Source organism: Nerophis ophidion, linkage group LG28 (genome assembly GCF_033978795.1).
Source record: "Nerophis ophidion isolate RoL-2023_Sa linkage group LG28, RoL_Noph_v1.0, whole genome shotgun sequence".
NCBI classification, from domain to species: domain Eukaryota; kingdom Metazoa; phylum Chordata; class Actinopteri; order Syngnathiformes; family Syngnathidae; genus Nerophis; species Nerophis ophidion.
In genome coordinates this window covers 30953603-30977838 of record NC_084638.1, presented here as the reverse complement: position 1 = coordinate 30977838, position 24236 = coordinate 30953603, and the positions used below count along the sequence as shown (strand labels likewise).

General features: G+C 35.7%; 1 protein-coding gene across 1 annotated transcript in view; it reads right to left on the bottom strand.

Moving 5' to 3' along the window:
* The window catches only part of LOC133545118 (organic cation/carnitine transporter 2-like), a 39501-nt gene that overhangs the window by 5041 nt on the left and 10224 nt on the right, over positions 1–24236 (bottom strand). Inside the window, exons 3-7 of the mRNA XM_061890472.1 lie at positions 21758–21912; positions 18683–18854; positions 13670–13796; positions 13495–13595; positions 8472–8686 (exon numbers count right to left, since the gene is read on the bottom strand). Coding sequence (XP_061746456.1) covers positions 8472–8686; positions 13495–13595; positions 13670–13796; positions 18683–18854; positions 21758–21912 — 770 coding nt within the window. The remainder of the gene's footprint in view (positions 1–8471; positions 8687–13494; positions 13596–13669; positions 13797–18682; positions 18855–21757; positions 21913–24236) is intronic.

Below are 24236 nucleotides of genomic sequence, written 5' to 3'. Positions count from 1 at the left end.
AGTGAGACAAAACTCAAATAGAATTTGAAAATCCAAGAAAATATTTTAAAGACTTGGTCTTCACTTGTTTAAATAATTTCATTTATTTTTTTACTTTACTTCTTATAACTATCGGAAATACAATTTTAGAGAACAAAATACAACCTTAAAAATGGTTTCAGGATTTTTAAACACGTACACCTTTTTACCTTTTAAATTCCTTCCACTTCTTTCCTGACAATTAAAATCAATGTTAAAGTAAATGTTGTTTTTTTTATCGTAAAGAATATCAAATACATTTTTATTGTATTCTTCATTTTAGTTTCTGTTTTTTCAACGAAGAATATTTGTAAAATATTTTTGCAAACTTATTATGATTAAAATAAAAAAAAATATTCTGGCAAATCTAGAAAATCTGTAAAATCAAATTTAAATCTTATTTCAAAGTCGTTTGAATTTCTTTAAAAAAAATTTGGTGGAAAATTTAGAAGGAATAATGATTTGTCTTTGTTAGAAATATAGCTTGGTCCAATTTGTTATATATTCTAACAAAGTGCAGATTGGATTTTAACCTATTTAAAACATGTCATCAAAATACTAAAATTAATCTTGACGAGGAAAAATTACCAATGATGTTCCATAAATTATTTTTTTTTTTTCAAAAAGATTCGAATTAGCTAATTTTTCTGTCCTTTTTTTTGGTTGAATTTTGAATTTTAAAGAGTCGAAATTGAAGATAAACTGTGTTTCAAAATTTTATTTAATTTTTTCTCCTGTTTTCTCCTCATTTAAACCGTTTAATTAAGTGTTTTTTTCATAATTTATTCCCTACAAAAAACCGTCCGTAAAAGACAAAAAAATGTACGACGGAATGATGGACAGAAATATCCATTTAAAAAAATATACATTTAGATTTATTTATTAAAGGTAAATTGAGCAAATTGGCTATTTCTGGCAATTTATTTAAGTGTGTATCAAACTGGTAGTCATTCGCATTAATCAGTACCCAAGAAGTAGCTCTTGGTTTCAAAAATGTTGGTGACCCCCGACTTGGACATACAAAGTCTCCAAATCAGAGTATGCAGTAACAAACGTGTCCGCATCATTCATCTTATTGCATCGTGAGCTAAATTTTTTTTCGAGATTTTACAACCACTAGTTGTCATCAAAAAAACACATTTCCTAACTACTTTAAAGCATAAATCCTCAGTGTTTTTTCATAGCTCACTAAATAATAAATGTTCGACTCCTGCTGATATCCTATTGGATTGAGTTGGTATCGGCCCATACAAAAGGTTGCGAAGTCAGTATCGTCTAAGTGGAAAAAGTTGAAACGAGGACACTGAAAATATTTCACAAGCACATTTTAAAAAGATAAAATAAAACATGTATTTAAAGCGCATGTTTTTACATCAGGGGTCACCAACGCGGTGTTAGCGGCCACCAGGTAGCCTGTAAGGACCAGATGAGTCGCCCGCTGGCCTGTTCTAAATATAACTCAAATAGCAGCACTTACCAGTGAGCTGCCTCAATTTTTAAACTTTATTTATTTACTAGTAAGCTGGTCTTGCTTTGCTGGACATTTTTAATTCTAAGAGAGACAAAACTCAAATAGAATTTCAAAATCCAAGAAAATATTTTAAAGACTTGTTTAAATAAATTCATTTATTTTTTTACTTTGCTTCCTATAACTTTCAGAAAGACAATTTTAGAGAAAAAATAAAAATAAAAAAGGGTTTTAGGATTTTTAAACAAATATACCTTTTTACCTTTTAAATTGCTTCCTCTTCTTTCCTGACAATTTAAATCCATGTTCAAGTAATTATTTATGTTTTATTGTAAAGAATAATAAATACATTTTAATTGAATTCTTCATTTTAGCTTCTGTTTTTTTGACGAAGAATATTTGTGAAATATTTCTTCAAACTTATTATGATTAAAATTTAAAAAAATATATTCTGGCAAATCTAGAAAATCTGTCAAATCAAATTTAAATCTTATTTCATTTTTGTTCTGGACTAGACTTTTATGACAATATCATTTATAACTGTAATTTAAATGAGTTTGGCAGTGATATAGATCCCGATTGCAATCTTTACAATAATATTACCAGAAACTGTGAGTACTACACAGATGAACAATTTAAATGTGTGAATACGGACAAATCATTTACTGTAATACACTTCAATAGCCGAAGCTTGTTTAAAAATCTTGACAATATTACTGAATATTTGAGCCAGTTCAAAAAATTTAGTGTTGTTGCATTCTCAGACGATAACAAGTGCTGTGAAATGAGATTGGATGGTTATGAATTATTCACCACAAACAGAGTTGAAAAAAGGGGAGGAGGAGTTGCACTTTTTGTAAATAAAGATTTAAAATGTTGGAAGATTGAAAGCAAATCTACTGCTATTGCTGGAGTATTTGAATGTATAACTGTAGAAATCGAAGTAGAAAAATCAAAACAAATAAACGTCAGTTGTGTCTATAGAACACCTGGATCATGTTTGGATACATTCAATGAAAAACTTGATTATATATTTAGTAAGTCAAATAAAATCCATATTGTGTGCGGTGATTTTAATATTAATCTTATGAATCCCATGGACAGTACCAAAACAACAGATTTTATAACAGGATTGTACAGTAATAATTTCTTTCCCCTTATAACAAAACCAACCCGAATAACCGTAGACTTTGCCACACTGATCGATAACATTTTCACCAATCAACCGGAGAATCAAATAACAGCAGGATTACTATTTAATGATATAAGCGATCATCTACCTGTATTCAGCATTTTCCACGATTTCTTTGATAGGAGAAAAGATAAAAAAGCTGTCCAATATAGATTTATTAGACATCAAACACACGAAACTATGGCAGCATTCAAGTCTGAGTTATGTGCCCAAGACTGGAGGGAGGTTTATACCTCCACAGACCCGGATGAGGCATATGAAACTTTTCTCAATATTTTCATAAAACTGTACGATAAGCACTGTCCAATTAAAAAACATGTCATTAAAGACAGCACCGTTAAAGACAAACCGTGGATCACAAGAGGAATACTGAAGTCTTGCAAAAAGAAAAATTATCTTTACAGAAGACATTTAAAGTACAGAACCAAAGAAACTGAACACAAATATAAAACGTACAAAAATAAGTTAACACAAATAATAAAGCACTGCAAGCGAACATATTACTGTAACCTATTAGAACAACATAAAAATAGCATCCAGGGTATGTGGAAAGTTTTAAATGGTATCATTAAGAAAAAAAACATGACACATAAGGAACATCCTAGCTATTTTATAGAAAATAATCTAACTATAAATGACCCTAAAGGGATAACTGATGCTTTTAACAATTTTTTTGTAAATGTTGGACCTAATCTAGCAAATGAAATTGTACAGCCTGAAAATAGTGCAAAATTTAATGAACAAACCATTCAAAACAATTTAGAATCGTTTTTTATTTCCCCCGTTAATGAAAGTGAAATCAAAACAATTGTAAATTCTCAGGAAAACAAGAAGTCAACAGACTGCTGTGACTTGGACTTTTCTCTGATCAAGGAAGTTGTTGATTTTATAGCTGTTCCCTTCACTTATATTTGCAATATTTCTTTTATAAAAGGTGTCTTCCCAAAGAAAATGAAAACGGCAAAAGTCATTCCCATCTTCAAAAGTGGAGATAAGCATCAGTTCACAAACTATAGGCCTATTTCTTTACTCTCACAATTTTCAAAAGTCCTTGAAAAATTATTTGTGTCAAGACTCGACAGTTTTATTGATAAGCATCACTTGCTAAGTGAACACCAATACGGTTTTCGATCTAACAGGTCCACTTCCATGGCAGTGATGGAACTAGTTGAGGAGGTAACCACTGCAATTGATAAGAGGGAGTTTGCTGTTGGTGTTTTTATTGATCTGAGCAAGGCCTTTGACACCATTGATCACACATTACTTTTAAACAAAATGCAGAGGTATGGTGTCAGAGGTCTTGCTCATGATTGGTTGAAAAGTTATCTTGGTGGGAGAGAGCAGTATGTGCATATGAACAATGTAGATTCAGACAAAAAGATCATAACACATGGAGTACCCCAAGGTTCTGTACTGGGGCCAAAATTGTTTTTACTGTATATTAATGATATTTCCAAAATACTTAAAAAGCTCAACTGTATTCTTTTTGCTGATGATACAAGTCTGTACTGTTCTGGGCAAGACCTTGACCAACTCCTAGAGACTGTAGAGATTGAACTCCACATACTAAAGCAATGGTTTGATGCCAATAAATTATCAATCAACCTAAATAAAACTAAATATATAATTTTTGGAAATAGGAAAAATAACATACAGCGCCATATAAGAATTGATGATATGGAGATAGAAAGGGTGTATTCAATAAAATTTTTGGGAATATATATAGATGATAAATTAAATTGGAAACTGTACATAAATATACTTAAGACAAAGATGGCAAAAAATATTGCTATGTTACATAAAATTAAAAACTCTGTGAATCAAAAGGCTCTTATCATGTTATATAATTCTTTCATACTCCCATATCTTAACTATTGTGTTGAAATCTGGGGAAACAATTACAAATCAAACATCAACTCTATATTTTTACTTCAAAAGAAAGCGATTAGAATTGTAACTTATGCGAATTATCATGACCATACCAATGCTCTGTTCATTAAATTAAAAACATTAAAACTGCACGATCTTGTTGACCTCAATACTACTATTGTGGCTTTTAAAGCTCATAACCACATGCTGCCTGGATGTTTACAAGTGAGATTTAAACCTAGAGAGAATCCCTATGACCTCAGAGGTTCAGCTTTCTTTCAGAAAGCAAAAATAAGAACAAGCTTAAAAAGTAGATGTGTTTCTGTTAGAGGAGTTCAACTGTGGAACAGCTTGGATGATTCCTTCAAATGTTCCACTTCCATTCACACATTTAAAAAACACTTTAAGACCAATGTCTTGAAAAAATATATCACTCTTGAATTAACATTGTAGTTAATACTACGATTAATGTTAATTAAAAATTAAACATGAGATATAAATAATAATAGAAGTACAATTGTTTGTGTATATTGTATATATAATTAGTGCAAAGGTCTTATATGTACACAGGGATATTTCACATGCCTGTACTGTGTATACAATTGAACTACGTTCATGTTGTTTATGATGTTGTTTATAATGTTGTTTAAAATGTGTATTTATAATATGTTGTGCAAAGGACTTTTTATAACTTTCGGAAGTTTATTTTGTACTTGAATTTGTTTATAGGGTTAGGCGCAATAAGTGTTTAACTTCAGCCTAAACCCTTTCGGTCTGTAACATTTTTCATTTTCAATCTATGAATGTACAACTTTTTATTTTCAATCTATGAATGTACAACTGTTTTTTTTGCTTTGTTGACCATTGACCGAAGAACAATAAACTTGAAAAGCTAGAAGAAATAATGATTTGTCTTTGTTAGAAATATATCTTGGTCCAAGTTGTTACATATTCTAGCAAAGTGCAGATTGGATTTTAACCTATTTAAAACATGTCATTAAAATTCTAAAATTAATCTTAATCAGGAAAAATTTCTAATGATGTTCCATAAATTATTTTTTTAATTTTTTTCAAAAAGATTCGAATTAGCTGGTTTTTCCCTTCTTTTTTTTCGGTCGAATTTAGAATTTTAAAGACTCGAAATTGAAGAGAAACTATGTTTCAAAATTTAATTTTAATTTTCTTCGTGTTTTCTCCTCTTTTAAACCGTTCAATTAAGTGTTTTTTCCATCATTTATTCTCTAGAAAAAACCTTCCGTAGAAGGAAAAAAAATGTACGATGGAATGACGGACAGAAATACCTATTTTTTAATAACATAGAGTTAAAGGTAAATTGAGCAAATTGGCTATTTCTGGCAATTTATTTAAGTGCGTATCAAACTGGTAGCCCTTCGCATTAATCAGTACCCAAGAAGTAGCTCTTGGTTTCAAACAAGTTGGTGACCCCTGTTTTACAGTGTCAATAGAGTAAAGCGCGTGAAAATAGAAATAAGCAAGCTATGATTTTATTTGTTAATACGCAACACACTGTATGGCATTACTTTAATTGGGAAAGTGGCCCCAAGTGCTGTCATATTTACTCTACTTGTATTTTTGATGATCATATATTCATGAAGAATGCTGTGGTCGTCTCTGTGTTGCGGACCTGATGCAAGTGCAGTACTGGCATCGACCAGCAGAGTGTGCTGTTGATTCAGGCGGCACTCCTTTGCTGTCTGTTTGACTCTACCAGTTTTAGTTCAGTTAAAGTACCAATGATTGTCACACGCACACTAGGTGTAGGGATGTCCCGATCCAGGTTTTTGCACTCCCGATCCGATACCGATATTGTTTTTGCACTTCCGATCCGATACTGGCCTATCCGAGCATGTATTAAAGTTTACAGTTATTTAGCCTACTTAGTTGTCAGATTCATGTTGAAAAGGGTTTTAGTACTCTTGATAACAACTAGCCAGCTGAATTAGGTGAGTTTGAATAATACACAATGGTTGGTGTTCAAGGATAAACACAAAATAGAAAAATGTATACATGACAAACAGAAATGGGATCATTGAACAGTAAAAAAGTGAACAGTATAAAGTGCAAATAATGCTGTAAACATTAAAAAAAGCAAAACACACAAACAACCTGAGTGGGATAAAATGTCTATAACTCAGCATCAATACTTGCTCTTGAACAAGTGTAAACTTAAAAAAAACAAATAAATAAACTATCTACACACTCCTTTCAATTGTTTGCCCCAGTCAGGGGGGCAAACAATTGAAGTCCAAGCATAATGGGGAGATTCTTTCTAACAAAGACGAGCACTTCAAGATGCTCAGGTGTCAGCCTGCTCCAGCGTTCATCAATGATGAGTGAGGCTGTGCTAAAAAGCCTCTCACTCTAAAGCAAAGGTGTCAAACTCAAATACAGAGTGGGCCAAAATTCTAAACTGAACAAAGCCGCCGGCCAAAGTTGAACAACTTAACCTTTTAATAGGGACCCAAAATCAATATTCGATTTTGCATTGAATATTGAACAAGCAAGGCTTATATAACTTTATACTGACATGCAAAATCGAGGTTTGTTGGTAGCGGGGGTGTATATTGTAGTGTCCCGGAAGAGTTAGTGCTGCAAGGGATTTGGGGTATTTGTTCTGTTGTGTTGATGTTGTGTTACAGTGCGGATGTTCTCCCGAAAAGTGTTTGTCATTCTTGTTTGGTGTGGGGTCACAGTGTGGTGCATATTCGTAACAGTGTTAAAGTTGTTTATAAGGCCAGCCTCAGTGTGACCTGTATGGCTGTTGACCAAGTATGCCTTGCATTCACTTGTGTATGTGTGTAGAATCCGCATATATTATGTGACTGGGCCGGCACTCTGATTGTATGGCGGAAAAGCGGACATGACAATAGGTTGTAGAGGACGCTAAAAGCAGTACCTTTAAGGCACGCCGCTGATATTGTTGTCCGAGTGGAAATCGGGAGAAATTCAGGGGAAGGCTTGCCCCGGTAGATTTTCGGGCGGGGCGGCACTGAAATTCGGGAGTCTCCTGGAAAAATCGTGAGGGTTGGCAAGTATTAGAATTAGCGGTGAATGCACCGCCGCTGTATAATACCGGCGGGCCAGCTCTAATGTTAATTTGATATTGTCTCAAGGGCCAAAATAAATTACATGGCAGGCCAAATTTGGCCCGCGGGCCAAAGTTTGACACCCATGTTCTAAAGAGTCATTAAAATGTCTTACAACTTTACCACCACGCTTGACTTTATCGTGGCATGTTTTGCACTCCACCTCTTCATCTTTTTCGTTTTGTAGGGTAAAATAATCCCACACAGGTGACATTTTTACCGTAACTTATAATACACATGGCCGTCTTAACGGTTAGAACACAGACCTGTGGATGTGTTGAAGGTGTGCTGGAAAATGCGGAACGGAGCTGAGGGAGCAGCAGAAGAGTGGAATGTATTATTTAAATCGGTGCGTTGGAAAACACGGACAGGATTTAAAAAAAAAAAAAAAACTGGATCTGGATCGGCATTTTCCCATGCTCTCCCGATACGCATTTTTTGGCAAATATCGGCGGCCGATCCGGTCCAAATATCGGATCGGGACAACCCTTACTAGGTGTGGTGAAATGTGTCTTCTGCATTTGACCCATCCCCTTGTTCACCAACTGGGAGGTGAGGGGAGAAGTGAGCAGCAGCGGTGGCCGCGCCTGGGAGTCCTTTTTGGATGATTTAACCCCCAATTCCAACCCTTGATGCTGAGTGCCAAGCAGGGAGATAATGGGTCCCATTTTTATAGTCTTTGGTATGACTCGGCTGGGGTTTGAACTCACGACCTGCCGACCTCAGGGAGGACACTCTAACCACTTAACAGGACTACATGGCTGCCTGACTGCTAATCAGCTGTTGTGCTCCTTGACAGGAAGTCACCTGTCCTTACCTATGGGAATGAGGTGGACGCACAGGATCATGACTCCGCCCACCAGCAGCGTGGTGGACTGGCACAGGCGGCGGTAGCAGAAGTGCAGCAGCAGGAGGGCGATGAGGTACGCCGGCACCTCCGTCACCGCCGACAGGAAGCAGTTCAGGTAGGGGTCGCCGTGCAGGTTGGAGGTGTTGAGGATCAAGGCGTAGTAACTGAGGGTGATGACGAACCTGCGGGAAAAGGCATCATATGAAAATATGATGCCAGTTTTAGAATATTACCATCATGCAGTTTTCGTTTCAGTGAGTAAGCTAACCTAGCATGATTTCAAACCGTAATGTTAGCAGGTAACTCCCATATCTATGCTAGTGTTGCTAACCTAGCGTGATGTCGAAATGTAATATTAGCATGTAGCTCACATATATTTGCTTGTTTTGCTAACCTAGCATGATTTGAAAATGTAATGTTAGCAGGTAGCGCACATAGCTTTGTTAGTGTTGCTAACCTAGCGTGACGTTAAAATGTAATGTTAGCACGGAGCTCACATATGTATGCCTGTGTTGCTAACCTAGCATGATTTGAAAATGTAATGTTAGCATGTAGCTCACATTTCTACGGTAGTGTTGCTAACCTAGCATGATTTGGAAAGGTAATGTTAGCATGTTTGCTCACATAGTAATGCTAGTGTTGCTAACCTAGCATGATTTGAAAATGTAATGTTAACATGTTTGCTCACATACCTATGCTAGTGTTGCTAACCTAGCGTGATGTTGAAATGGAATGTTTGCATGTAGCTCACATATATTTGCAAGTGTTTCTAACTTGCATGTTGTTACCATTTGATGTTAGCATGCCGGTCACATAGCAATGCTACTGTTCCTAACTTAGCATGATTTGAAAATGGAATGTTATCATGTAGCTCACATATCTATGCTAGTGTTGCTAACCTAGCATGATGTTAAAATGTAATGTCAGCAGGAAGCTCACATATATTTGCTAGTGTTCCTAACTTGCATGTTGTTAACATTTAATGTTAGCATGCCGCTCACATAGCTATGATCATGTTGCTAACCGTAGCGTGATGTTAAAATGTAATGTTAGCATGGAGATCACATATCTATGCCGGTGTTGCTAACATAGCGTGATGTTACAATGCAATGTTAGCATGGAGCTCACATATCTATGCTAGTGTTGCTAACCTATCACGATGTTAATAAGTAATGTTAGCAGGGAGCTCACATGTCTTTGCTATTGTTGCTAACCCAGCATGATGTCAAAATTGAATTTTAGCATATAGCCCACATAGCCATGTTAGTGTTGCTAACCTAGCATGATGCTAAAAATGTAATGTTAGCATGTAGCTCACATATATTTGCTAGTGTTTCTAACCTAGCATGTTGTTAACTTTTAATTTTAGCACGTAGCTCACATAGCTACTCCAGTGTTGCTAACCTAACGTGACGTTAAAATTGAACTTTAGCATGTAGCTCACATAGCCATGGTAATGTTGGTTACCTAGCATGATGTTAAGCTGTAATGTTAGCATGTAGCTCACATATCTTTGCTAGTGTTTCTAACCTTGCATGTTGTTAACATTTAATGTTAGCATGTATCTCACATAGCCATGCCAGTTTTGCTAACAGAGTGTGATGTTAAAATCAAACTTTAGCATGTAACTCACATAGCCATGCTAGTAGTGTTGGTAACTTAGCATCATGTTAAAATGTAATGTAAGCATTTTGGTCACTTATATTTGTAAGTGTTTTTAACCTAGTATGTTGTTAATATTTAATGTTAGAATGTAGCTCACATATCCATGCCAATGTTGTTAACTTAGCATGATGTTAAACTATAATGTTAGCATGTAGCTCACATATATTTGCTAGTGTTTCAAAACGAGACAAGACAGCCATCTTGGTATAGACGATCACAGCCCCTCCCTCATGAATGTTGGTGCGTGTGCACCAGCAGCAGAAAGTACGGAAAAAAAACAGGAAAAAAAACATCTACCTCCCTGTGTCTGTGCACGGCGGCCATCTTTGAAATGGTTTTCAGCGCAGCGGTTCTTTGAAGGCTGATAAAATCAAAACCGTAGCAGTAATAAAAACTCTTTCATCAACTTTTAATCAGGAGGGTTCAATCTCTCTCCTGTGGTAGTTTGAAGCAGACAAGACAAACGCGCTCAGAGGAGATAATGTTTGAAAAAAGGTGACCATTTTTCATAAAACTTTTGTTTTGAAGGGGGAATTGCAAACTTCCTGTTGATTTTTCCTGGGAGTTGTCAATGTATGAAATGTAGGTCTAAGTGAGACCCACATAGAGGTTTTTGTTTCATGTCTCTACGATGTTCCTACTGGAAGTTACAGCCAGTTTTGTCTGTGTTTTCTTCCTAAGAGCAGTTGTGTCTGTGTTTTATTCCTAGGAGGCGCTAGAGCGCAATTTTTAATTTTGGGGTTAGGTTTTTTAAATAGATCGCAATTTTCGCCAGTCATGCTGTGTTTGTCCAGTTGGGTGAGTTTTGAAGCATGTTAAGGTGGTCAAATAACAGGTCAAAGAGGCAAAGGTGAGTGTTTTTACAAAACTTATGTTTTGAAGGGAGAATTGCAAACTTCCTGTTGATTTTTGCTGAAGGATGTCACTGTATGAAATCTAGGTCTAAGTGAGACCTACATAGTGGTTTTTGTTTCATGTCGCTATGACATTCCTGCTGGAAGTTACAGGCAGTTTTGTCTGTGTTTTCTTCCTAGGGGGCGCTAGAGTGCAATTTTTAGTTTTGGGGTTAGGTTTTTTGATTAAATTGCAATGTTCGCCAGTCCTGATGTGGTGAGTTTTGAAGCATGTTAAGGGGGTCAAATTACAGCTCAAAGAGGCAAGGGTGAGTGTTTTTACAAAACTTATCTTTTGAAGGGAGAATATCAAACTTCCTGTTGATTTTTGCTGAAGGATGTCACTGTATGAAATCTAGGTCTAAGAGAGACCTACATAGAGGTTGTTGTTTCATGTCGCTATGACATTCCTGCTGGAAGTTACAGGCAGTTTTGTCTGTGTTTTCTTCCTAGGGGGCGCTAGAGTGCAATTTTTAGTTTTGGGGTTAGGTTTTTTGATTAAATCGCAATGTTTGCCAGTCCTGATGTGGTGAGTTTTGAAGCATGTTAAGGGGGTCAAATTACAGCTCAAAGAGGCAAGGGTGAGTGTTTTTACAAAACTTTAGTTTTGAAGGGGAAATTGCAACCTTCCTGTTGATTTTTGCTGAAGGATGTCCCTGAATGAAATCTAGGTCTAAGTGAGACCTACATAGAGGTTGTTGTTTCATGCCGCTATGACATTCCTGCTGGAAGTTACAGGCAGTTTTGTCTGTGTTTTCTTCCTAGGGGGCGCTAGAGTGCAATTTTTAGTTTTGGGGTTAGGTTTTTTGATTAAATCGCAATGTTCGCCAGTCCTGATGTGGTGAGTTTTGAAGCATGTTAAGGGGGTCAAATTACAGCTCAAAGCTGCGGAATAATAATAAGGAAAGAAAGAATAAAACGTTAGAAATTCAATAGGGTCCTCCGTCACAAAGGGACATTCGGTCCCTAATAATGAGTCATTAAAGTTTCAGACACATTTTGAAATACTAGCATCAAGGCCACATAAAAGCAAGTTGAATGTGTGTGACACATACAGCATTAAAGCGAGCTGATATATGTTAATGTTGCTGTAGCACAGGGGTCACCAACCTTTTTGAAAACAAGAGCTGCTTCTTGGGTACTGATTAATGCAAAGGGCTACCAGTTTGATACACACTTAAATAAATTGCCAGAAATAACCAATTTGCTCAATTAACCTTTAATAAATATATAAACAAATATATATATATATATATATATATATGTCTATGTCTATGTCTATCTCTGTCATTCCGTCGTACATTTTTTTTCCTTTTACGGAAGGTTTTTTGTAGAGAATAAATGATGAAAAAAAGACTTAATTGAAGAGAGGAAAAAAATGAAAATTACATTTTGAAACATAGTTTAGCTTCAATTTCGACTCTTTAAAATTCAAAATTCAACCGAAAAAAAGAAGGAAAAAAATAGCTAATTCGAATCTTTTTGAAAAAAAAAATAATAATAATTTATGGAACATCATTAGTAATTTTTCCTGATTACGATTAATTTTAGAATTTTGATGACATGTTCTGAATTGGTTAAAATCCAATCTGCACTATGTTAGAATATATAACAAATTGGACCAAGCTATATTTCTAACAAAGACAAAACATTATTTCTTCTAGATTTTCCACAACAAAAATTTTAAAAGAAATTCAAAAGACTTTGAAATAAGATTAAAATTTGATTCTAAAGATTTTCTAGATTTGCCAGAATATTTTTTTTGAATTTTAATCATAAGTGTAAAGAAATACTTCACAAATATTCTTCGTCAAAAAAACAGAAGATAAAATGAAGACTTAAATTAAAATGTATTTATTATTCTTAACAATAAAAAAAATAAATTTACTTGAACATGGATTTAAATTGTCAGGAAAGAAGAGGAAGGAATTTAAAAGGTAAAAAGGTATATGTGTTTAAAAATCCTAAAATCATTTTTAAGGTTGTATTTTTTCTCTAAAATTGTCTTTCTGAAAGTTATAAGAGGCAATGTAAAAAAAAAAAAAAAAGAATTTATTTAAACAAGTGAAGACCAAGTCTTTAAAACATTTTCTTAGATTTTCAAATTCTATTTGAGTTTTGTCTCTCTTAGAATTAAAAATGTCGAGCAAAGCGAGACCAGCTTGCTAGTAAATAAATAGAGGCAGCTCACTGGTAAGTGCTGCTATTTGAGCTATTTTTAGAACAGTCCAGCGGGCGCTGCGTTGGTGACCCCTGCTGTAGCACATAAGAAAGACACAATGAAATAAGAGTCTCAGCTACAATCGGGCGGAAGGCGGGGTACACCCTGGACAAGTCGCCACCTCGATTGTAGCTGAGATAGGCGCCAGCGCCCCCCGCGACCCCGAAAGGGAATAAGCGGTAGAAAATGGATGGATGAATAAGAGTCCTACCACAGAAGTTGACACAACAGGGTGACGCTGTAAACATTGCAGCTGCTCACGATGTCTTTGATGTTATATTTCTTCTCTTTCATCCTCAAAGCATCTTCAATCTGACACACACAAAAAATACTCACTTCAAATCACTACCCAAACCTTAAGAAATAATCCATTTTTTTTTTTTTACCTCAGCCTTTGTAAAAATGGCGTCTGGGGTGGCAACCTGATTTGTCTGAGCGGCGACTTTCAGTATGGCCTCCGCCTCCTCCACGCGGCCCTGAGAGAGCAGCCAGCGAGGAGACTCGGGGATCCACCTGCACCACATTGATTAGTGGAGCTTTAGAATAGAATAGAAAGTACTTTGTTAATCCCTGGGGGAAATTCAGAACCACAGTTCGTTCACAATAAACAATAATAATAATAAATAATAAATAACATATATTATATACATAATATATGAATAATATAAATCTATTCTACATTTAAGTGCAGTCAAGGAACATATGTATTTTACAGTCTGATGGCTGTCGGTATGAACTCATTCATAATTCATCGGCCCTCCGATATCCTCGTGCAACATCTGAATCCAATTTCAAATATTATTTTAATCAAACTTTTGTAATGTAATGTTTTTGTGTTGCTTACATACGCTAGCGTTGCTAATCTAGCATGTTGTATGATGTTAAAATGTAATATTAACATGTAGCCCACATAGCTTTACTAATGTTAAAAGGTAATGTTAGCATGTCGCCCACATAGCTTTACTAATGTTAAAATGTAATATTAACATGTAGCTTACATAGCTTTACTAATGTCAAAATGTAATGTTAGCATGTAACTCACATAGCTTTACTAATGTTAAAGTGTAATATTAGCATGTAGCTTACATAGCTTTACTAATGTTAAAATGTAATGTTAGCATGTAGCTTACATAGCTTTACTAATGTTAAAATGTAATATTAGCATGTAGCTTACATAGCTTTACTAATGTTAAAATATAATGTTAGCATGTAGCTCACATAGCTTTACTAATGTTAAAATGTAATGTTGGCATGTAGCCCACATAGCTCTACTAATGTTAAAATGTAATATTAGCATGTAGCTTACATAGCTTTACTAATGTTAAAATGTAATCTTAGCATGTAGCTCACATAGCTTTACTAATGTTAAAACGTAATGTTAGCATGTAGCTTACATAGCTTTACTAATGTTAAAATGTAATGTTAGCATGTAGCCCACATAGCTTTACTAATGTTAAAATGTAATGTTAGCATGTAGCCTACATAGCTTTACTAATGTTAAAATGTAATATTAACATGTAGCTTAAATAGCTTTACTAATGTCAAAATGTAATGTTAGCATGTAACTCACATAGCTTTACTAAAGTTAAAGTGTAATATTAGCATGTAGCTTACATAGCTTTACTAATGTTAAAATGTAATGTTAGCATGTAGCTTACATAGCTTTACTAATGTTAAAATGTAATATTAGCATGTAGCTTACATAGCTTTACTAATGTTAAAATATAATGTTAGCATGTAGCTCACATAGCTTTACTAATGTTAAAAAGTAATGTTAGCATTTAGCCTACATAGCTTTACTAATGATAAAATGTAATAGCATGTAGCTTACATAGCTTTACTAATGTTAAAATGTAATGTTAGCATGTAACTCACATAGCTTTACTAATGTTAAAGTGTAATATTAGCATGTAGCTTACATAGCTTTACTAATGTTAAAATGTAATGTTAGCATGTAGCTTACATAGCTTTACTAATGTTAAAATGTAATATTAGCATGTAGCTTACATAGCTTTACTAATGTTAAAATATAATGTTAGCATGTAGCTCACATACCTTTACTAATGTTAAAAAGTAATGTTAGTATGTAGCCTACATAGCTTTACTAATGATAAAATGTAATAGCATGAAGGTTACATAGCTTTACTAATGTTAAAATGTAATGTTAGCATGTAACTCACATAGCTTTACTAATGTTAAAATGTAATATTAGCATGTAGCCCACATAGCTTTACTAATGTTAATATGTAATATTAGCATTTAGCTTACATAGCTTTACTAATGTTAAAATGTAATGTTGGCATGTAGCCCACATAGCTCTACTAATGTTAAAATGTAATATTAGCATGTAGCTTACATAGCTTTACTAATGTTAAAATGTAATCTTAGCATGTAGCTCACATAGCTTTACTAATGTTAAAACGTAATGTTAGCATGTAGCTTACATAGCTTTACTAATGTTAAAATGTAATGTTAGCATGTAGCCCACATAGCTTTACTAATGTTAAAATGTAATGTTAGCATGTAGCCCACATAGCTTTACTAATGTTAAAATGTAATGTTAGCATGTAGCTCACATAGCGATGCCAGTGTTGCTAGCCTAGCATTATGTTAAAAGGTAATGTTAACATGTAGCCAACATAACTATGCTAATGTTGCCAACCTGGCATTATGTTAAATTGTATCGTTCGCATGTAGCTTACAGAGCTATGCGAGTGTTGCTAACCTAGCATGATATGAAAAGGTAATGTTAGCATGTAGCCCACATAGCGAAGCTAGTGTTGCTAACTTAGCATTTTGTGAAAATGTAATGTTAGCATGTAGCTCACATAACTATGCTAATGTTGCGGACCTAGCATTATGTTAAATTGTATCGTTCGCATCTAGCTTACTGAGCTATGCCAGTGTTGCTAACCTAGCATGTTGCATGATGTTAAAATGTAATGTTAGCATGTAGCTTACATATCTTTACTAATTGTTTACGATGCTAGTGTTGCTAACTTAGTATGGTGTCAAAAGGAAATGTTAGCATGTAGCTCACATAACTATGCTAGTGTTGCCAACATGGCATTATGTTAAAATTTAATGTTAGCAAGCAGCTCAAGTAGCTAAGCTAACATGATGTTAAATTATAATTTTAGCATGTAGCCCATATAGATATTCTAGTGTTGCTAACTTAGCATAATGTGAAAATGTATTGTTAGCATGTAGCTCACATAACTATGTTAATGTTGCTAACCTAGCATTATGGTTAAAGGTAATGTTAGCATGCAGCTTACTTAACTATGCTAATGTTGCCAACCAGGCATTATGTTGAATTATATTGTTCGCATGCAGCTTACAGAGCTATGTGAGTGTTGCTAACCTAGCATGTTGCATGATGTTAAAATGTAATGTTAGCTTGAAGATTACATAGCTTTATTAATGTTGTTCAATGTAATGTTAGCATGTTGCTTACATAGCTTTACTAATGCTGTTCAAATGTAATGTTAGCATGTAGCTCATATAGATTTTCTAGTGGTGTTAAACTAGCATGATTTTAAACTGCAATGTTAGCATGAAGCTTACACAGCTTTACTAATGCTGTTCTAATGTAGTGTTAGCATGTGGCTGGCATAGCTTTACTAATGTTGTTCAAATGTAATATTAGCATTTAGCTCACATAGATTTTCAAGTGAAGCTAACCTAGCATGATGTTAAAATGCAATGTTAGCCTGTAGCTCACATAGCGATGCTAGTGTTGCTAACTTAGTATGGTGTTAAAAGGTAATGTTAGCATGTAGCTCACATAACTGTGCTAATGTTGTCAACCTGGCATTATGTTAAAATGTAATGTTTGCAAATAGCTCAAGTAGCTAAGCTAACATGATGTTAAATTATAATGTTAGCATGTAGCCCATATAGATATTCTTGTGTTGCTAACCTAACATGATGTGACAATGTATTGTTAGCATGTAACTCACACAGCTATCTATACTAGTGTTGCAAGCCTGGCATGATGTTCAAATGTAATGCTAGCATGTAGCTCACATAGCTTTAATAATGTTGTTCAAATGTAATGTTAGCATGTAGCTCACATAGCTTTACTAATGTTGTTCAAATGTAATGTTAGCATGTAGCTCACATAGCTTTACTAATGTTGTTCAAATGTAATGTTAGCATGTACCTCACATAGCTTTACTAATGTTGTTCAACTGTAATGTTAGGATGTAGCTTACGTAGCTTTACTAATGTTGTTCAAATGTAATGTTAGCATGTAGCTCACATAGCTTTACTAATGTTGTTCAAATGTAATGTTAGCATGTAGCTCACATAGATTTTCCTGCAGTGCTAACCTAGCACGATGTTAAACTGCAATGTTAGCATGTAGCTTACATAGCTTTACTAATGCTGTTCTAATGTAGTGTTAGCATGTAGCTTACATAGCTTTACTAATGTTGTTCAAATGTGATGTTAGCATGTAGCTCACATAGATTTTCTAGTGATGCTAACCTAGCATGATGTTAAAATGCAATGTTAGCATGTAGCTCACATAGCGATGCTACTGTTGCTAACTTAGTGTGGTGTTAAAAGGTAATGTTATCATGTAGCTCACATAACTATGCTAATGTTGCCAACCTGGCATTATGTCAAAATGTAATGTTAGCAAGTAGCTAAGCTAACATGATGTTAAATTATAATTTTAGTATGTATCCCATAGAGACATTCTAGTATTTCTAACCTAGTATGATGTGAAAATGTATTGTTAGCATGTAGCTCACATAGCTATACTCGTGTTGCCAACCGAGCATGATGTTAAAATGCAATGTTAGCATGTAGCTCAAATAGTAGCGATAGTGGAGTTTCTTTCTGCAATTATAAGTATGAAAGAATTCATAATGTTGGTTATAATGATTAAAAAGGTAGGTTAGACTGTCACTCAGTGTCTACTTTTAGGTCTCTACTGAGCTTTGTACCGTAAAGTTCAAATTTCAATGACAATTAAAAAGGAAGTCCAAGTCTAAAACGAGTAGAACATCAAGTTCACATTATTGGTTTTACAATTATGCTTTCCAAGTTAAGGTGAAATGGATCACTTGAAACACTGACGGAAAATCCATTCCATGTTACAGTATTTAAAAATATATATATATTTAAAACATCCAAATTTAAAATATTTGTCGCAACTTTCTAAAAAACAAAAACTGCTGAAAAGTCACAAAAAGAGCCAGCAAAATCTTGGAGGGACTGCTAAAAAGTGGTGGTTCAATGTGCCATTTTCAGCGCCACCTAGCGGCTGCATACTCGTACATCGAGGAAACACTTTATAGAGTAAATAGTCATTTATGAAAATAATAATTTCAGTGAATATTGTCAAATATTTGCAAGATGGCCGAAGCAATGCCAAATAGTTTTCTCACCACCACAGCGGTATGTTTATCAGTCCTGAGGCGGCCATGGGGATCATCAGCATCCTCCACGAGCGCAAAAAGTACGCCACCGGTGGCATAAGCATGTACCCTATGGCAGAGCTCATGAAGACCCCCAGGGAGCAGAAGACCACCCGAGCCTTGGAGTTGAGGATTTCTGTTCCTAAGGACCAAACATTCACAAGTCCCTTCTTACATACATGCTAATAGAGCGTCCATAGCAGCCGCCACTATCTGTGTTGTATACAAAAAAATTAGAGATGTCCGATAATGGCTTTTTTGCCGGTATTCTGATATTGTCAACTCTTAAAGGCCTACTTCAATGAGATGTTCTTATTTAAACGGGGATAGCAGGTCCATTCTATGTGTCATACTTGATCATTTTGTGATATTGCCATATTTTTGCTGAAAGGATTTATTAGAGAACATCCACGATAAAGTTCGCAACTTTTGGACGCTAATAAAAAAGCCTTGCATTTACCGGAAGTAGCAGACGATGTGCGTGTGACGTCACGGGTTGTAGGGCTCCTCACATCCTCCCATTGTTTACAATCATAGCCACCAGCAGCAAGAGCTATTTGAACTGAGAAAGCGACAATTTCCTCATTAATTCGAGCGAGGATGAGAGATTTGTGGATGAGGAAAGTTAGAGTGAAACACAAGAAGAAAAAAAAAAGGCGACTGCAGTGGGAGCGTTTTAGATGTAATTAGACATATTTATTTGGATAATTCTGGAAGATCCCTCATCCGCTTATTTATTTAATAGTGTTTTATTGAGATTGTAAAGTCATGCCTGAAAGTCGGATGGCTGCGGGGAACGCCAGTGTCTCTGAGAGAAGCCGAAGAGCCAAGATCACAGCTGCCTCTTTGAGCTGCAGGAGGATGTCACGTAATCCACTGAAGTCTCCGGTTTGATTCAATTTAAAACACTATTTAAAAAAGAAGTACTGAAGAAGTACGAAGAGGAAAAAGAGTGATGCCCTCAGCACGATGGGAGAAAGGTGTATGGTCAGAGAGTGTTTGGGCCCGTGTGTGTGTGTGTGTGTGTGTGTGTGTGTGTGTTTTGTCTCATCTTGTAGATGTAGCTTACCACCACCAGGTGTGAATGAATGAATGATGGGTTCCAACTCCTCTGTGAGCGCTTTGAATATCTAACAATAGAAAAGCGCGATATAAATCTAATCTATTATTATTGTTAATATTATTATTTTTATTGTCTCATAGTATTGTTAGTGTACAGGAGTTTTTCTTGTTTTTGTTTAGAGTATTGTTCTTGTATTATATTCCATCCATTTTTCTACCGCTTATTCCCTTTTGGGGCCGCGGGGGGCGCTGGCGCCTATCTCAGCTACAATCGGGCGGAAGGCTGTGTACACCCTGGACAAGTCGCCATTTCGTCGCAGGGCCAATTATTGTTTGTGTTAAATGTGGAACGAGTGAGAGGGGTTATAAGCATCTGCTTCATCCAACCCCTTTTCAAGCCTTGCATCAACATCTCTGCCAAAATGTACAAAAAAAGAAAAAAACCTGTGTTAAGTTGTAAAGTGCAGGTGTGAAATACATATTTCAATTCAATTCAAAAGAGCCGACTTAATACCACAATTTTCCCATCCAAAAACTTGCTGGTTGACGTAGAGAAACATGTTCTTCTTGACCGCTCTGTGTTAAAGCTTCACAACAAACAAAAGAAACACCGGCTGTGTTTCGGTTGCTAAAGCCCGCTTTCCACCAACAGCATTCTTCTTTGACGCCTCCATTATTAATTGAGCAAATTGCAAAACATTCAGCAACACAGATGTCCAAATTACTGTGTAATTATGCGATGAAAAGAGATGACTTTTAGCCGTAAGTGGTGCTAGGCTAATATGTCCCCTCCAACCCGAGACGTCACAAACACGCGTCATCATACGTGTCATCATTCGCAACGTTTTCAACAAGAAACTCGGCGGGAAATTTAAAATTGTAATTTAGTCAACTAAACCGGCCGTATTGGCATGTGTTGCAATGTATTTTATCTGATAAAATACAACTAAAAACATTGAATAATAAATCAAATAAATAATAGATGAAAAGTTAAAGACACTCAAAGGCCTACTGAAAGGAGATTTTCTTATTCAAATGGGGATAGCAGGTCCATTCTATGTGTCATACTTGATCATTTCGCGATATTGCCATATTTTGGCTGAAAGGATTTAATAGAGAACATCCACAATAAAGTTCACAACTTTTGGTCGCTAATAAAAAAAGCCTTGCCTGTACCGGAAGTAGCAGACGATGTGCGCGTGACGTCACGAGTTGTAGAGCTCCTCACATCCTCACATTGTTTACAATCATAGCCTCCAGCAGCTAGAGCGATTTGGACCGAGAAAGCGACGATTTCCCCATTAATTTGAGCGAGGATGAAAGATTTGTGGATGAAGAAAGTTAGAGTGAAGGACTAGAAGAAAAAAAAAGACGGGGGCAGTGGGAGCGATGCAGATGTTATTAGACACATTTATTAGGATAATTTTGGACAATCCCTTATGTGCTTATTGTGTTACTATTGTTTTAGTGACATTATAAAAGTCGGAGGGGTTTGGTGACCGCCAGTGTCTCCGAGGGAAGCCACGTTTCTCGACGAGGCAAGGCAGCCGGGCTGATATATATATATATATATTTTTTTTCCCTCCACGGAGTAAGCATCCGACGTTCGGTGGCGGCCGGTGGGAGGAGGCAAGAGAGTCCACAGCTGCAGTAGGAACGACGCAAACTTTCCGCTCATGTCTACAGTAAGAGCCGAATGTAAACAAAGAAACATTGGCTGTGTTTGTGTTGCTAAAGGTGACCGCAATTCACCGCTTCCCACCTACATCTTTCTTCTTTGACGTCTCCATTATTAATTGAAGAAATTGCAAAAGATTCAGAATATTGTGTAATTATGCAATTAAAGCAGACTACTTATAGCTGGATCAAAATGTCCGCCACAATCCGTGACGTCACGCACACGCATCATCATACCGCAACGTTTTCAACAGAATACTTGGCCGATATTATCGGACATCCCTTTAAAAAAATCCGTAACGTTACCCAGCACAAAGGCGATGATGTAATTGGAGAACCCCCCTGCGCCCGCAAGGAAGAAAGTGAAAGTGAAGATCTCCCAACTGGGAGAGAACATCTGCGCCGTCACAGCAACCGTCTGAAGGAGCATCATGGTGAACAGGGCTGGCTTCCTTCCGTATCTGTTTTTTGAAAGGCAGACAAATCATTTTCAAGGTGTCTCAGACCCACGGCTTTACTATGAACTCACCTGCTGTGTTAGCATGAAGCTCGCATAGCTATGCTAGTGTAGCCAACCTAGCATGACGTTGAAATGTAATAGTAGCATGTAGCTCATATAGCTATGCTGATGATGTTAAACTAGCATGGTGTTAAAATGTTTTGTTAGCATGTAGCTCATATAGCCATGTTGCTGTTGCTAATTTAGCATGATGGTAAAATGTGTTGTTATCATGTAGCTCACATAGCTATGGTAAAGTTGTCAAATGTATTGTTAGCATGCAGCACGCATAGCTATGTTATTGTTGCTAACCTCGCATGATGTTAAAGTATAATGCTAGTATTTAGCTCATTTAGCAAAGCTGATGTTGTTAAACTAGCATGGCGTTAAAATGTAATGTTAGCATGTAGCTCATATAGCCATGCTAGTGTTGCTAATTTAGCATGATGGTAAAATGTACTGTTATCATGTAGTTCACATAGCTATGGTAAAGTTGTGAAATGTATTGTTATCATGTAGCACGTATAGCTGTGTTATTGTTGCTAACCTCGCATGATGTTAAAGTATAATGCAAGTATTTAGCTCATATAGCGAAGCTGATGATGTTAAAATGTAATGTTAGCATGTAGCTCATATAGCCATACTGGTGTTGCTAATTTAGCATGATGGTAAAATGTATTGTTATCATGTAGCTCACATAACTATGGTAAAGTTGTGAAATGTATTGTTAGCATGTAGCATGCATAGCTGTGTTATTGTTGCTAACCTCGCATGATTTTAAAGTACAATGCTAGTATTTAGCTCATAAAGCGAAGCTGACGTTGTTAAACTAGCATAGTGTTAAAATGTTTTGTTAGCATGTAGCTCATATAGCCATGCTAGTGTTGCTAATTTAGCATGATGGTAAAATGTATTGTTATCATGTAGCTCACATAGCCTTGGTAAAGTTGTGAAATGTATTGTTTGCATGTAGCACGCATAGCTGTGTTATTGTTGCTAACCTCGCATGATGTTAAAGTATAATGCTAGTATTTAGCTCATTTAGCAAAGCTGATGTTGTTAAACTAGCATGGCGTTAAAATGTAATGTTAGCATGTAGCTCATATAGCCATGCTAGTGTTGCTAATTTAGCATGATGGTAAAATGTATTGTTATCATGTAGCTCACATAGCCTTGGTAAAGTTGTGAAATGTATTGTTAGCATGTAGCACGCATAGCTGTGTTATTGTTGCTAACCTCGCATGATGGTAAAGTATAATGCAAGTATTTAGCTCATATAGCGAAGCTGATGATGTTAAAATGTAATGTTAGCATGTAGCTCATATAGCCATACTGGTGTTGCTAATTTAGCATGATGGTAAAATGTATTGTTATCATGTAGCTCACATAACTATGGTAAAGTTGTGAAATGTATTGTTAGCATGTAGCATGCATAGCTGTGTTACTGTTGCTAACCTCGCATGATTTTAAAGTACAATGCTAGTATTTAGCTCATAAAGCGAAGCTGATGATGTTAAACTAGAATGGTGTTAAAATGTAATGTTTGCATGTAGCTCATATAGCCATGCTAGTGTTGCTAATTTAGCATGATGTTAAAATGTATTGTTATCATGTAGCTCACATAGGTATGGAAAAGTTGTGAAATGTATTGTTAGTATGTAGCACACATAGCTATGTTATTGTGGCTAACCTCGCATTATGTTAAAGTATAATGCTAGTATTTAGCTCATATAGCGACGCTGATGTTGTTAAACTAGCATGGTGTTAAAATGTAATGTTAGCATGTAGCTCATATAGCCATGCTGGTGTTGCTAATTTAGCATGATGGTAAAATGTATCGTTATCATTTAGCTCACATAGCTATGGTAAAGTTGTGAAATGTATTGTTAGCATGTAGCACGCATAGCTGTGTTATTGTTGTTAACCTAGGGTGATGTTAAAATATAATATTTGCATGTAGATCATATAGCTATGGTAATGTTGGTAACCTAGCATAATGTTAAAATGTAATGTTGGCATGTAGCTCACATGGCTATGCTAGTGTTGCTAACCTAGCATGATGTTAAAATGTAATGTTGGCATGTAGCTCATATAGCGATGCTGGTGTTGCTAATATAGCATGATGCTAAAATGTAATGGTAGCATTTAGCTCACAGCCCAGAGCAGGCTCTAACATAGATATGCTAGTGTTGGTAACCTAGCGTGATGTTAAATTGTTTGCATGTAGCTCATATAGCTATGGTAAAGTTGGTAACCTAGCATGATGTTGACACGTAATGTTTGCAT